The 17,277-nt window shown below is 36.7% G+C and overlaps 1 protein-coding gene across 1 annotated transcript; it reads right to left on the bottom strand.

The window, feature by feature from the left end:
- Positions 1–298: 298 nt before the first annotated feature.
- On the bottom strand, positions 299–16,993 carry LOC112567534 (dixin-like). Its single transcript, XM_025244230.1, has 19 exons — positions 16,134–16,993; positions 14,864–14,993; positions 13,600–13,725; positions 12,712–12,848; positions 12,133–12,215; positions 11,413–11,636; positions 10,761–10,879; positions 10,396–10,467; positions 9,986–10,090; positions 9,536–9,640; positions 9,177–9,230; positions 8,395–8,448; positions 7,969–8,091; positions 7,079–7,192; positions 6,628–6,789; positions 5,996–6,077; positions 5,502–5,607; positions 5,270–5,378; positions 299–4,739 (listed from the first exon to the last, which is right to left on the bottom strand). Exons 1-19 carry the CDS (start codon positions 16,215–16,217, stop codon positions 4,656–4,658), a joined length of 2,073 nt encoding a protein of 690 aa, XP_025100015.1. The 5' UTR covers positions 16,218–16,993; the 3' UTR covers positions 299–4,655.
- Positions 16,994–17,277: the final 284 nt, after the last annotated feature.

Consider the following 17,277-nt stretch of genomic DNA (forward strand, 5'->3'; position numbering starts at 1 on the left):
TTGTGGCATGAACCCATGTGGCTTACCATGTATGCAGCATGTAAATCAGTTTTCAAGCCTGTGGCTTCTATACAAGCACTTCGTTTTGATACTAGTATATTATGTGTGTGCCCCTACTTTCTATCTCAGTTATTTTTGTACATTTTTTTAAAGATTGGATTGGCAACATTTTTCTCATCCTTGATTTTCCTTTTTTCATGGATGTACATATTCCTTGCATTAATTAAAATAAAAAGATCTGTCAGAAATGGCTTGCAGTGTGCATCGGTGACTCTTTGACACAGATATTAACTGCACAGTGTTTGTAAATTAATTTTTATTTGTAAGCATATTAGCCAACAAAGGGGCTCCAAAGTTTGGACACATGAATATCAATAATCGAAGGTGTTTCCAAGCAAAACACAAAAACCAATCCTCCATGACAAGACCACATATAGAGGCAAGAACATTAGTTAAACTGTAGTTAATTCACATAAAAGACAAAAAGACCATTATTTTAACCAGCCAGCATTAACAAACGATCACATTTATTTTTATTGTAGGGTTGCACTGGAAGCCTGTAATATCCCATAATCAACTGGTGAAAACCTATCCCCAAATCTTAAAAATCATGTTCCCAAGTGTCCTAGCACATCTTGAAAAATGGTGTGACACAAAGGTATATAACAAAAATCCAGTTTTGAGGATGACCAACATCCTTATTGCAGTCAAAACCTTTAAATAAATAGCAGTTTACACATATGCCACACTTCCTAGGCTGCTTTGAATGAGAAAAAAAAAATCGCAATGAAAACTGGATGTCACCATGTGAACAGAGACTAGTTCTTAAACACACTTTTCATTTGACAGTCAAACCTATGCCACCGTAAGGGTGTTACTCTGGTTTGTGTCACACTAGTCAAAAACTTTCTGCACCACTAAGAAAAGAAAAAAAACTTAAAGGCATCTACATCGTGAGAACACATTTTTGCATGCGCATTAAACAGTGTTAATATTCAGGCTTACATGCAGTAAATACTGATTTTACAATACTTTTTTAGTCTCATTATCAATCATATCTTCACTCTGTTACTTTTGTTTCAGATGACGACTAGAAGTGATGTTTGCAAAGCCTTACTGAATAGTCGTGATGATATGTACGACACATGACTGATAAAATAAGCAGTAACGTGAAATGTATGAATTTTATTGAAACAATGGTGCTCCAGACTTCCACACCATCCTTCAAGTATGAATTCTTGAAATGGATGTGTTGCATTGAAAACATTACTGTGTTACAAAACTGACGAGGTAAACACAGGTTTCGGCATCGAATGAAATGCTGCACATGGTTGTTCTCTCTTTCATACCTGCATATACACATGTTAATTTGCTTTCCATGTGTAATATTTTGGAAATTTTACTTTTAAAAAAGAATATGGCAGGTCTAAAAGGTCACAAATCTATCCATGAAATATGTGGAATGATATCAAGGAATACTGTGATGCATGGTTATATCTGTAGATATTTATATAACAGAATCACTGCAATTTTCTTGGAATGTTTAAAACCAAACTTAAAAAAAGCTACTATCACCATTGAGAACAGAAAACGGATGCTTCACTGAGATTACCATGCCAAAATGGAGATAAAAACAAACACTTTTAAAACGTGGAGAGAAAAACAAGCATAGACACACACTTTTAAAATATGGGTGGCAGTGATAGCCGAGATCACAGCAGACAACTAATTTTCTACAAATCTTCAAGTCCATTCAACCTGAGTTCCCAACACAAAAACTGGGTCAAATACAACTACAGCAGTTTTTCTCTCAAAAATGTCACCTGCATTATCACTGGTGAAAGGTTTGAAATGTTACTACTATCTTGTTTTCTTTCTTGAGTATTCTGGTAGTTCTGTAGACTGTCGACTTGGGTTATTGCAATACATTAATCCTACTGATTGTTGCTACAGTAAAAGAAAAGTTTACTACAGCCCTCAAAGGAGCACACTTTACAAGCAAGTGCTGTTAATATGAAAACCCTTAGCAGTAGTTCTTTTCCAACTGTTTGCTGTAATGGTTAGGGTTACCTTCAAAATGACACACCTAGTTTACCTGCATTCTAGCACATTTAAACTGTGCTATTTAAAAAAAAAAACCAATATGATACTACCACTTTTATACATTCACCAGAAAAAAATGACAACTTTCTGACTGCAACATCCAATAATCAACACAAAAAAATATTTTCAGTTTTGGCATAACCTGCATGTAAGATGGTCAAAGCCTGAGGAAACTGATTTGGATGACATCCATTGCACGTGCAAGATTGTACAAGCAGCTACTTCACAAACACAATCACCTCATGTGAATCTCCATGACTTAGAGGGGAAAAAGTGGCATCAACTCCCACCCAAAAGTTAACACATTGGGCCTTGTTTGCATATACTGGATTAATGTAACCTTTGGTCACATCACGTTAAAGCAATGGTGGTCAGAATTAAGCAGTAAGGTGCCAGTGTCCAGGTGAGTTAAGCTGGCATACTAGTATCACCACTGCTTTCAGATATGCTGCTTCACCTAACCCCAGCATCTTTAAATAGCATATTAACGTCGCCCATGGAATGGGCACATCACACCAAAGAGGGAGAATGCAAAGAACATAGGCACTTCCTGAAATGAAGAAAGCATGAACATCATACTGAAAGAATTGTCAGAACCATGTTAATTAAGTATCCACAACAGCAAATTTGCGTTATACAATTTGCTGAAAACCTATTGTGACCATCTACTCAGTTAAATTTTCTACATTAGGCTGCTATCCTGAACAGATATAGATATTTCAGAAGTCTGAAAATGTTTTGCACCACATTCAAAGCATCAGTACACCAAAAACAACAAATTTCATCAAGCAACATACATTAATAAGAAGAGGTAAAACATACAAAAGGCATTTCTGGCAGGACTCCAATTCAAAGAGGATATAACAAGTGTGCATGAAAATGGAATGTGAGAACAACCACACCATGAAGTGACTGCCAACATTATACACATCGGGTATTAAAATAATCAGATTTATGTGCAATTATCATCAGTACACTTCTCTCATGAAACTATGGCTTTGCCCAAAAAAAGTCTTTCAACAAATAAAACTCTCAGCAGTCCTAGGTTGCTGAAGAGAACCAAAAATAATGAAAACTGTGTTGAGGATGCACATGGAAAGCTGATCACAAAACCTGATAACAGGTTACAACATCTCTAAAACAACAGATCACTATATTTCAGAACAACAAGCAATATATTCAGCCTAGACCCTGTTACGTGACAGAAGGTAGACTGGCAACAGTCTGTTTTATGGGTTCCATGAACTCGCGAGTGTCGAAGTACATGAATTGTCACATCACAGAAACATCCTGCACAATGTAAAAAGCCTGTATGCTTGTCTTAATTTTAAATAGTATACACACCATATTACTGTAGCATTATGGTAAGTAGCATTTTCAATAAAACAAATCCAATTTAAGTAGCAACACTTTGCAGCTTCAGAAATATGTTCAACATCCTAGATTGTGGAAATGTGAAAAAGGCATCCTGGTAGTACTGAGTGGCTGAGAAAAAAAAACAAAACCAAAATGTGCTTGTCAAGAGATGTCTGTCAGTAGGATGTTTCTTCATGCTTGCTGCTATAGAACCATTTCCCCCCCTGCTACCATGCACTTATCAAGGCAGACATAATCAGTGTTGCTATTTCACACACAGAGCTCAAAGGGTTTGCTTGCGTGTAGTGTTATGTACAATGGTAAATTTATCAAGCACCAATCCAACTGTGATATATAATTTTGTCAAAAATAAATAAAACAAGTTTTAGAATATAAAATTCTTCACTTTTAATTACAATTTCTGTTGAAAAATTTAGAATGTGATTGATGCTGGTAGGAAGCCATTGTGCATGCACACACAAAAAAATGGACTTGCTTGTTGCCACACTAATTGTGGATCACATGACCCACAGTCAGCACTCCACAGAAACAAAGAAAACAATGCCCAGACACTGCCAAGTCCTCTAGTACAACTGCAACTGGATAGCAGTTTCATAAGCGAGTCACATTAAGCTCTTACCCAAAATTCATCAAGAAAAAGGGATGTTTTATAGATATAACTATAAAGGGAATTAGGTGTATATATATATATCTCATATGCCTGTAGCTTGCAGTTTCCTCAGATAAAAGAAAAATAAAAAGTGACTAAGAAGAAGCAGATCAGTTGTAACTCTCTGGAACAGATTCATTCTGGAATACAAACATACATAAGTACCCATAATAATGTCATAATGGGCATTTCTAATCCCTTCGCACAAAAAGTACCCATATTAAGGTCGTCATTGGTATCTTCTAATGTTTTACACACACACATTCACAAATACATACACTCATGATTTTGCAAACTGTTTGCTGATGAGAATAAAATCCATTAGGGTGCAATCGCTAATGATCTTAAACAGCTTCCTTTTTGTTAGCACATTGTACTTTGGTTGTAGGTTTATTATCAGCAGAATGCAATTTCAGGACAGTTGCCACATGCTAATGTAGTCAACATGGACTGGTTCTAAAGGGCATCAGCAGATTGTAGGCAGCACAGCATCCTGAGTACCTTCTTGGGCAAGACATAATCTCTGTCAGCACTGTGTGCCTGGCTCACTTTCCACCCACGCCACTATCTTATCCTCCCAGCCTGGTACGACAGCTTCATCCTTCACAAGCTAAAGAAATCAAAACAATCAATCATCAGCATCACATGGTCCTATGCTGTCATCTAGTCAACACAATTAATCGTCAGCCTCAGAGGTCACTATGTGTCATCAACAGCAAAAATATTACTTATATTACTGCTATTACAGCATTCCATTATAGAACTATTATGAAAATTTATATATCATTAGCCATGCTTATCAGTACATCAGATAGAAGGTCTGGAGGCACAACAGTTAAGTGGGTAAGGGTAAACTGTCCTGGCTTCAAATTTCACAGCACCTGTTTACAAAGCCAGCTACTTTTCAATCATGTACAGTATTAATCATTTGTAGAACACATTTCCCTACGTAGAGGTTAATTCAATGTACAAAAAAATGTTAAAAAAAAAAAAAATAGCCAACAGATGACACATGATCAAACACCCAGGTGCATGTGTGATGAAGGATATGTCCATACTGCCTGGTCTCACATAAAATGTCCCCCCCACTCATCCAGTTCATCAAACCATTCATCTACATATCTGGGATTGGACACTAACCTCTTCCTTCACTGTCCCATATTCAGGGTCCAGAGCCTTGAAGTAGTAACGGTACTGATCCGCATCTTCAAACAAGTTCTTGAAGTCCCGCAGCCTGATCTCACCCAGCCTGCCCAAACAAATACTGATTATCTCCCCACAGGTTTGCTTACATGCAAAGAAAGAACATGTGGATAGTTTATAAGAGACCAAGAGATACTGTGAACCTGTGAGGTTATTCCTGACTACTTACCGGCCTGGCATCAGGCAATGGAAAGGATGCAGGGAGTGACCAGAGAAGTACAGGACAGCAGTGGATGGTGTTCCATCTCCACACTGACCCCCACGCTGTCTGGCCACTGGTACAGACATCACAAGCAAGCCTAAATATCCCTAACAAAACATCTGGCTGTATACAGCATGTGTACATGCTAACATATTCTTGGTAATTATAACATCTTCCAACCAATAAAAGATCAGATCAAAGTCTTAGCAAAAAGCTAAAAATAATTAAACTTTAATGAATGAAGAAAAACAATTCTGGCAAGGATGCCTTCAATATGAGTAAACAAACTTAACGCACTGTTCTAAAGCCAAAAGAAATGGATACATAGAGATTGTCTGCAGGTGCCAAGCATAAATGGTAGAAGTTGAAAATAATTTGTAATGACAGTGAACAATTTGTTGTGGTATAAAATATCTACCAGTCTGGCTTCTAGGAAAGGATACATGACATACTACTGTTACCTTTACTCTGTACATTGAGAAACTGCTGTCGAAGTCTCGGTCCTCCTTTGTGACCACTCCCTGGGTGAGACTGCATGCTATCCTATTGCAAATCACAATAATAATTTGTCAATGTTGTCTAAAAAAATCATTTGTATTATGCCTTTACACTGAAAAACCATCCTTCACAACACCAAAAGACTGACAAACGTCTACGATACCAATACATCCTCTCCCCTTTTACCACAATGCTAGAAACTGCAACAGATGTTTCTCTCTCCTCAGTTACAGACACTCTTCTAACACACTGACAGAGAATCTGATAATCCTTTTACAAATCACTGACAAAAGCCAGTGTGTTGTAGAGTATGAGACACAGGTTGACAGATGTAATGAAAACAGCTGCTTCTGCAGGTCAACATTCGAAGTAAAAAATGAAATCCCTCCTTTACCTGTCAAATACCACATCTGCACTTGAAAAGCATTGCTTAATTGCATTCTGAACTCTGTGAATGCTACTACTTAGCATAAAGCTCTCTATGAACACTATTCATTCACGGACTGGAGGACTTTTACTAACAAGCTATGTAGATTACTAACTAGCATGCTGTACTCTATAAACATCACTGCATTCTATTAATACTACTCATTACCATGCTGCACTCTGGATGTTCTAGCTGTCGAGCAGCTTGCACATTCTGAAGCATATTGATGATGCTGCGCTCCAGCTGGTCCAGAGGAGGAGAGCGGGTTCTGGCAACTTTCATCATGTTTTCTAGTGACTGCTGTAGCATGGACATCTCCAGATGACCTTTCTACACCACACAGCAAATCCCAGTCCAAATTAGCATTAGCAACATGCTATGGAAACACATCTGTTCCACAAGCATCTCTATTACACTTGTCTGCATAGTTATTTCTCCTGTCGTCCTTCAATCGTATTCTGTCCATGTCTCATCTTAAGCATTGAGGGCAAGCTCCTTCATAAGCGTGGTTATGTGTTATATAAATCATGTATTTTATTATTATTATTTAAGCACATAACAAATCTTTGACATATTTATATCAGGTACCACGATGGACATGGGTTATATATTTACTTACAATAGATACTAACCTGCTGCAAATTTGCCACAAGATTACCGTCGCCTGTTTCATCTGCCCTTCAAACTCTGCCATGCGCTGGTCCTGGCGGGCCACTTTAGCTGATAAAGTTGCCTGAAGTAATTGGAAACAAAAGTAAAAAATCCCCAGAAACACATAAACATCTCCCGTCAAGAATATCTGGCCACACAATGAGGCACTTCTGATTTTAAAGCAGCAAAATCTTGCCAAAAAAGTGGTATTAAACTCTCTGGACATGTCATTTCGATACCAATGACTGAAATATGGCATCCATAATATTGCTCAATTATCTCATTTTGCAAAAATGATAAAAAAATTAATGACATATGATAATCAAACAAAGCAAAAATATGAAGTTAAAAATATGCTAAAATCAACTTCTCCTGCCTGAAACTCTCTTGATACAGAACTTACTTTTAAATCATAAAATGAAATGAGATGTATTAATGTTCATTTGGATATTTCGGTTCCTGGGATTACACAAAAAAATATTATTGCAAGGTGTGGTGATGATGTTTAGTGGAGGTGGAAAATCCTGAAGATTTTTGCACTAGTCATGGTGAAAATCACCATCTGCAGGGTCAGAAACATCTCTTGCGACATTTATTTTGTGGTTATTTACCAAAGATGCACCAGGCTGGTCTTGACAGTCACTTAATATTTTCATGTCAGTTTATGCATCTTCATCTTCATCCCCCATTTCTTGTTGGTTAAAAGAGGCTATTCACTCGAAAAAGCTTCAAAACTGTGGAGTTAGATCCCTTCATGGATTGATTTTAGATGAAGTATGATGCAGTTTGACTCATGCCACAGCAATTTAAGTTGACATAGCTTTACACCTTGTATCCAGAGGTTTAGAGCCAGATTACCCCTGTCTGCCCAACGGCAAGTAGACGTGCATGGAGATCTTGTAGCTCCTGTCGAAGGACCTTCTCCTGCTTCAGTTGATGCTGCAGCTGGTCTATTCGCTGGTCACGGCGCATCAGCTCTTGCTGTAGTCAGGCAAAGAAAAAAACTGGCTTCAGCTGTTATGGTACAGACTATGCTACCTGAGCGACTCACAAGCTCAGCGCTCATACTAACTCAGCTATCTACTGTGTAGAATATATCAATGTCTTTGAAATGATGATTTTGCAAACAAATAAACAAAGACAACAGTGATGATGCTAAACAACAGCGGCACCTAGTGCTTCACCAAGAACAGTTCCCCTCCCTGACTAGTGTATGAACTAATCACTGTGCTGTCTAAAATGTTCCACCTCCATCAGTAGCTGCATTCCAAAAATACAACTTACACGAAGATTGGAAATTGTCTGTTCTCGTCTTTCTGCCTCCTGACTAACTTTCCCCTGCACACAATGTTAAAAGCATGCGATCTAAGCTTTTGCTTGTCCCGGCAAGGACATGGCTTATGAAATTACCCAGTTTACCTAACATTGACAATAACATCCTCTTTTTATATACAGGGGTTATGAAATGTCTGCATGCAGTTTAATACTCTTTTCATGTACAACCTATCTTGTACACAGGATCTCAAACAAAAAAGACATTAATTTTATCTTCAGGTTTATACGACAGTCATATACAGTAAAACCTCCCTCTAGAGACTCGGGTGAAAACTGAGAGGGATCACAGTAGGGAGATCAACCCCTCTGCTTTCATTCCAGAAACCATGCCTTTCACCATCTATTTATTTAAATGTTGAAATAAAGATCTTAAAACCATATAATGCTTTTCTTTATCATCTTTGCTTTCGCTTGGTCAAGCTAATTGTCATTATTCCCCTTGAATGAAGATTTATAGAGGGTTGGTTGTAAGTTGGGTTGGAGAGGTAGTTGTACTAAGATGACATTTCTATAGCAAAATATGCCCGTGAAACTTTTCTGACTTGCAACTTAAAGTGGGTCATAATTAGGAAGATCCTAATAATGAGGTTTTACTGTACCAAGACTAATGAAATAAGTATCTGCATGACCAGTCTATACTGTAAATCCATTTTGACTGAGCTGATACTCAAACACACCAGGAACTGATCTCAAACTTCATGATCATACAATATGCGAACACTCCTAATTACCTTGACACTTGCCACTCGCTCGCTGCACTCTCTCAGTTGTTTGCGGAGCGACTCCTGTTGTGACATCATCTACAATGTTAACTTGTTAGGCAACAAGATTTGTAAAAACAAAGAGACTTCAATAGAGAGAAAGATAAAAATTCAAACTTTAAATATGTTTGTACTTAAGGAGAAGGGAACAAATAACTACTGACTCAAATAAGACTTATTTAGCAAGGCCTGAAGAAGAAGGGAGGTGCAGCTGTTAAACGCTTTATGGATCCTTATAACAACAGCCTTCGCATTAGGTTACTGTTAGGCAAAAAATGTAACTCTCTGCCTGAATTTTTTAAAACATGCAACTCCATCAAATAGCTCACATTTTCTGCAACTTTAGCTTGAAGCTCTAATTCTATGTGCAACTTTTCGGACTTCAGCTGTGAAAGAAGACTGTCCTGCTCTGCAAGCCGGTGCTGCAGCCCTGCCTGAAACAGTATTCCTGAACATTTTATGACAAACATACTGTGTATACTTCAAAAGCACAATAGAGAAAAAAAAAGATTGAAAATGCTAAAGCTAACAAAAAGGGTCCTGTCAGTAATTTCACTATTATGAGAAGTGCAGCTTCATCAGGGATGCCCTGTATTGTGTGCATTCAACTTTGGAGCAGATCTTGGATTCATGGCTCAGTCAAGCTGCTAACAGGGAAAACCCTCTAGCTAGGCAAAACATCTCTTTCAGTTCGAAGAAATAATACAATAGACTGATTTATACCATTTAAAATTTCTTAATCCAGTTGTAGCTTGAAAGAATGGTGTTATTTAGTTTACCCTTGTGCCTTGTAGCTGCAGGTTTTCATTCTTCATCCGTGACATCTCTTCTCGCAATGATTCAGACACTAGTGTTACATGCTGCAGCTGGCTTTTCAAAATCACCTGCAATCAAACAGTGGCAAGGAGTTGTAAACTGAACAAATTTAGAAAGTAATTGCATCACATCATTATATCTTCAGATATAATGAACTTTTGTTCAATATTGGCATTAATATATTAATTGATTAATTAATAATACTTAATTTCTGTACTTTGTGGCCTGAATATGGTAATAAATTACACCAGTAATTTACAATTTCTGATATTATTCACCTTATAAAAAAAAAAAATCAATGCAATTATGGAAGTATTGATAAAGTCTTTCTATCTCCGATGTTGCAGATAAACTGACATATAAACATTCTTACAAAGTTTTCTGCTGTCAATTGTTCTACGTCTTGAATAGTTCCAGAACCTTCAGGAATACAGTTAGTCAGGATCTGCAAAATAAATAAATCAAGAAATCAATTTCATATAGAAGAAATGACTTCAGAAACTTTTGTACAGCAAGAATCATACCACCAAAAGTATCAATAATATTCAAAGTTTGGACGCCAAGCCCCTTGTATGAGGATTATGGATAATTTTCTGTAAATGCATTGTTTCTGTAAATAGATTTTAATGTATTGGCACCTGCATAACTGAATTTTTTTTTTTTTTTAAATACCAAAGTATTCAGTATACAGGTTTGGTAACAAGTAAATGGCTGGTCTCTGTACCTCAACATACTCACCAAATCCTGCAGCTGCATCAGCTGTTGTTTTACTTCATGCAGCATCTCAACATCAGCTGCCCCCATTGCACCACTGGCACATCCCACACAGGTGCTTTGCACTTTGCTTTCTTGTGATGCTGTCAATAGCACATGCAAAACAGCTGCACTAAAATTTCCATTGAAGAATGCCTCACACTTCTATACAGTGCACTACCGATCAATGAAAATCATGCTATTATAAATGAAGTATTAGCAAAACACTCTCTCTCTCTCACATAGCTAATTATCCACAGACTATGAAATAGGGATAAATAAAAAAATCACTCCCTATCAAACAGACTGACCCTCCTAAAAAAAAATATTAAAAAAAATGAACAAACGATTAATTATTCTGACTTATAAATGAGCATGTCTTGATAATAAAAGACCACAAAAATTATTCTCCAACTACAATACATAAAGCTGTTTACAGGAGAGAAGTGGGTGGGAGGCTAAGTAGATGAGTGGACTAATACCACAACCTGTCCCAATTATTGTGCTATGTGCTGTTTTGATTACAAAGAGTACAAAATAATAAACATACAGCAAACAGTTTTCCACAACTATCATAACCTCTAGAGAAAAGAATGCTATGATATCTACCATATTATAACAACTGCCCAAGACATACCAGTCATGCTGTCTGAGGATCTGTATTGCTCCACCAAAGAGAAATCCTCATCAGGAAGATGAAGACTGGTACGGGGACTAGCAAGGCAGCTGGAGATGGGGCTGCTGCCTGCACTAGCACCTTCTAGTTCTCTCCGCTCAAAACTGCCAGGTTGAAAGCGGGGCTCGGCACGCAGATAATTCTGATCTGAGTCACTGCACGGCTCTGAACTGCTCTCGTTGTGCCTGTGTAATTGGAGCAACATGCATGTTGTCAACAAACCAAGGTTTAAAAAGAAAGAAAGAAAAAGGCTATCCATCTGTTTCTAAACAGTAATTACTGAATCATTAATGTTAATGATAAATAATAATGTTCATTTTATGAGCAAATAGGTTTCATTTAATGATAAAACAGCACAAACAATGAAACTAAATTTCTTGATTTTTAACGCAACGAAGGTGTTCTGAAACAAGTTTTGCATAGCCTAACTAGTGAAAATGTCGTGTAATTTTTAACCATGTTCAACTGTTAAAGAATTGAGTGTAATGACTTCACATTAGTGGTTTATCTTCACTCTAGATCAGGGGTCTCATGCGGCCTACAAAAAAGGTTTCTAAACTGCCTGTGCATGCACATTTTAACATACATTTCTTTAATGTGGAACTGCAGTAGAAAAATAAAGGCCACATTTTCTAAGGACCTGGTAACAAATGGTGATCAACAGCAAAATATATATTGTACCTGCTGTCATACCACGACCGAGCGTGTCGTCTCCCTGCTCTCTTAACATTGCGTCGTGCCTCTGTCAAAGCTGCAGATGCACCCTGAGAAACAAGACCTGTCTTTAACTTACTTAAATAACGGCAGTTACTATTCTATAGCTAGCAGAAGAAAAGATGTTGTTTTTCTTCATTTTCTATTTTAAAATTTACAATAATTTGGATGTGAGTTGCATTAAGTATTCGCATAAACAATTTCTCTGAGTTTTTCAAAATAAACTTCCATTTTTACAGCTTACCCCAACAGAATGCAACATTTCTGAACTTCCAATACAAACTTTTTATAGATTTAAATGTAGATGTTAATTTTTTTTTAATTTTTGCGCCAATAACATTTGACAGTCCACCATGTGATGGCATAGTTGACAAAGTCTCTCAACTCTTTTTCTGTCAAGCATGCATTTGTGCATGAACCCACACATACACTTACACATGCATACTTATAAACACATACAATATACTAGGCATGGGGTTGTTTCAATGCAAGAAATGCTGTTTAAATGGCCTTGTTTACACATGACACTCAATGATCCTCACACACCTGAGCTATACCCATCAGAGACTGACTCTTCATTGTGGAGCGTGTGTGAACTGAATGGCGGACACTCATTGGTTTATAGTGAGCTGCTAGCGCCAGAATTAGTCGCATCACTGCTTTGAGATTCCCGTCTACAATATCTGGTGCAGAAAGAAACTTTTTTTTTAAAAAGCAAAAACAAGCTGACACCAGCTATCGACTCTATAGGAGTAACAATGATCAATACTACACAATAAAAACTCTAGATTCAATGTGCTTCTATTACTGAAAAAAAAAATTCTTTTTTATGACCGTGTATTGGTCAGAATAAAGGCTAACAAATGCCAAGTTAGAAAAATCCACTCTCACAAATGAGCTGCCACATGGCCTATTAATTTAGAAGTCCAAGTTACAATAAGTCATAATAATGAACAAGAGAGTTGTTAAACTATTTTTATTGTGTTTATAATGTTTTATGGTATTTGGAATTGTTTCTAAAATGTTTTATGTGCACAGAAAGATAAAATATATGAGTAACTGAAGCTAAAGATGGACTATATATATCTGTTTCAGCTTACAAATATGGCCTCAGTAAAATAACTCATTCACAACCCTGTATACAGTCTAGATGAGATGTAAAACTAAAGAAAAATTTAACTGACTTCTACACATAAAAAAAAAAAACAACCAAAAAAGTGCAACTAAAAAGCTATACAAATACACCTACGAAGGCTCACGCATATATTATTGTATATGAACACTACATCATACACACACACTGTACGGGAAAAAACATCAACATGGCCATGGCACATCATTCAACTTCAAGGATTTCACACTGCAAATGTTTAGTTTAAGTCAAAAACTATTCCTAAAGCATGTAATGAAATGCTAGGATCAAGAAAAGCACACCTCTGGCACTGATGCGATGCATTTTAATGTGCTCTCGTCCCATAAACTGCAGGACTTTCTCCACATTTTCAATCATTTCTGCGTAAGTTGTTGGCATAAGATGTATTCCAGGTATACGTTCTCCTGCTACATGAAAATACAAGTCAGCAGTTATGTGGCAATTACAGATTATTAATATTATCCTCTACAAAAGTAAAAGCTTTTTCATAAATAAAAACAAATACAAAACACAAATATTAAATGAGCAAATAAATGGCTGGCTTGATCAACAACTTCCCAAGCAAATTTGACCCACTTTCACTGTTAAAAACCTCATAATGTGTTAAGCTGAACTGCTTAGTAAGATTGGGTGGTAGAAAATGCCAAAAATTGAACATTCCAATGTTTATGAAAAGTAAAACTGTCTATAAAGTTCACTAATAATAAAATGTATATAGGACTTTTAGCAAAATATTAGTCAAGTACATGAAAAACATGAATGAAGGAAACTGTACAACAACTAAAGACAGTGAATGCCACAAATGACAAAGAATAGCCAAACTGAAACTCATGGCCTAATACTTCAGATGCCTAACTCACAACTGTTGTCTTTCAAATAAGAAGAGCTTTTACTTGTTAATTAGTAATGCATAACAACAACAGTAAAGCTTGTGTAGTCTTGTGGCGTCTATTAGTACAGAGATTAACCATTCTAATTTAACTTTAGCTGCATTTCTCTCCCTTTCCATATCCACCACCTACCCACTATTGAATCCTTTATGCACTGAAAACACATCTCTTCCATACATATATTACTGCTAACAACCTTTCCCATAATGCTAGTCCTTTTTCATGCCATTCCTTTAGCAATATCATGTTAATCTCAGCTCATGTTCTTGTTCTTTGGTTCCTCTTTGTGTTTTCTGTATTTGATTTTATCCTTCATTTAGTACGGTTGTTGATTCTTTTATAGTTTATATGTTATGTTTTCTTCTCCCTCGTATGCTGTCCATGTTTCGTTCTTGTTCTTAAGCACTAAGAGCATGGTCCTTAGAAGAGTGAAGACAGATTTTGTTTCATATTCTGAATTAAACATACATAACTCTTACAAAATTTTATCACCAAAAGTCTCATAATAAACATAACCCTAACCCTTTCTCTTAAAAATAGAAACAAAAACAAAAACCCAAAATAAGAAAACAAATATTCATGAGACAAACATCCCAAACATGCTACAGAAAGACTGGCTTGTCCACAATGCTACAGAAGTGTCCCCAGAACTTACACACAATCTCTATGATGTATACAAAGTTGATGCCATCTTTCATGTCATTACGCAGATCCTGTATTGGCCGCACTCCTGTTTTCTTTTTCAACTGTGAGTTGATCCATGCTATGTAAGCATCTAACTGTTGCTGCAAGGTAAACATTATGGCAGGGATAGTGAGAAGAGAGTAAAAGCTAGATGGTTGAAAAGCAAGTAAATATGCGTGGTTGATGAGATGCCATCACCAGCTCACTTAAAATAAAATCACTAAAATTAACTTAAATAAAATCACATCTTACTTCAGTTTACTTGATAACTTACTGGAGATCTTAAAATAAATTAGATTCTTTGCACTAGGTGTCAGAAAATGACATCCAATGATTGCTCATGTTTCTTAGGTGTTACAAAATGAAATTTCCCTCAGCTTACGTTTGTTAGATATCATAGCATGACCTTTCTCATCATGTTATTTGCATGAGATGTACTAAAATGACATCATAATTATCAGTTAATTTTTATACCATGTTCATTAGGTGCCATTAATGGCATCTCACATTGGGTCATGTTCATTAGATACTCTGAACTGAAAACTCAAGATAAAAAAATCTAACCCAAAGAAACACTTTCTTACTCCTTCTGCTTGTTTAATTATTTTTCTATTAATCTCAACAACAGCATTACACAGTAAAATACTAAATGCCCGATAACCAAGTATACAGAACAATTTTCTTGCTCTTTCTTTCTCCCCTCTTATATTTTCCCACTAGATCACGCAGAACCAACAACTTCTAGTTCTACAAAATGTTACATTATTAAAGTATTACTATAGATTCCTGTAGTGTCAGACAGATTGACATCTCTGTAAAATAAAAAGACAAGATCTTCTGAAAAAGAATCATTGCAACAACAACAATGCTTTAGCAGGAAAACTAGGAAGCTCAAGGGCTCTGATGTTATGATGTCAATGGATCTCGAACCAGATGCTAACTTTGTTAGTCCTACTTAAACCAGCTGTAAGCATCTACCTTTATATGGCAATTGTCTTGACCTAACTCAAAGCCAAGTACTAAATTTAGGGCAGACAAATATTCATTTTCACTTTGAAAAGTTGAGTCCACTCATATTCTCTCTCTGTTGCTCTTGTTCATACATTTATTCATAAGTATATGTGCGTGTTCTAAGAGCAAAATCTACGAAAAAAACACTCTAAGCATTTTCTTTAAATGTGTCTGCTAGCGTTACAAAGACAGTGTTAACAACTCAAAAACTTAAGCAATTACATTCTCACCTTTGGATCAACCAATGTCTTTGATTCCTCTGTCTGCTCCATGGGAGAAGTCATGGGAGATATTGAACTAACACTTGATTCCATTGTGAACACTTCCAAGTCACTTTCTTCAAATTCTCTCTACCATCTTCCCTGAACACAGACCCCACAAATTTTTTTGCGTGCAGGAGACGATATTCTGTCTGATGAATACCACTGCAGATAAAGACATTCATTCAGGCTTTCGAAATAAATCCTCTAACAGTTGTCACAAATTGCCACAAGTGTCTGTGACCAGACCAATGATTTGAGTGCAACAAGTTCTCAGCAGCCTTAGCAAAGGAAGCGGGAATTAGACGAAGATGCAGGAATTGAAACGTTGCACGCTTTCCGTTTCTCTGCTAACGGGAAGCAGCACAGGATAAGTTGAGCTTGCATCGGGTGATAGGGATGAATGATTGACATTTAGTTGTTTACAAGCATCTATTCTCATGAGACAATTCACTGTTGCCCCTTTCATGATTTTCTAATTTTTTGTTTTCATCGTCAATAAAATTTTTTTATGCAATTAAGATAAAGTCTTTCTTTCTGGGTGATTTAAATTATCATGTGTTCCTTGTGAACCGTAAAATGACTGGCTGGGTCTCGTATGGTGAGCAGAGATGCAAGCTTACCCGATCAATCACATAAATAAATTATCTAAAATGGCCGCTGATTTCCCTCATCTTCATCCGTTCCTCAAATCACTGAAATGTCCATTTTTACATGTTTCAATAATATCTTCATAACGCAAATATACAGAGCAAGAATCCGTAATAAACTCTATAAGAACAAAACTTATTTGAGCGGCTTCTCTTGACGGTAAATACTGCGTTGGAAGAGTTATCCTTCAAGTTGCGAGTTACCTCCCTTTAGCCGCCGAGATTATGGAAGTTTTATTTTAATGATAATCGCCGGTGTCATTAGTAAGGTTCCTCGTTCTTAGCACACTTTCAGAAAGCGAAATGTATTAGTAGTAAACGATTCATCTGACTTTCTCACCCTTGCTGGTACCTACTAGAGTAGCATATCAACAACTGAAATTGTAGAATGCATTTGAGGCGAGCTCACTGCGGAGTGAAACGCCCACAAACGTCGAAATGGGTTTGTCGTATGGCAGGATCGT

Source organism: Pomacea canaliculata, linkage group LG7, assembly GCF_003073045.1.
Source record: "Pomacea canaliculata isolate SZHN2017 linkage group LG7, ASM307304v1, whole genome shotgun sequence".
NCBI lineage: Eukaryota > Metazoa > Mollusca > Gastropoda > Architaenioglossa > Ampullariidae > Pomacea > Pomacea canaliculata.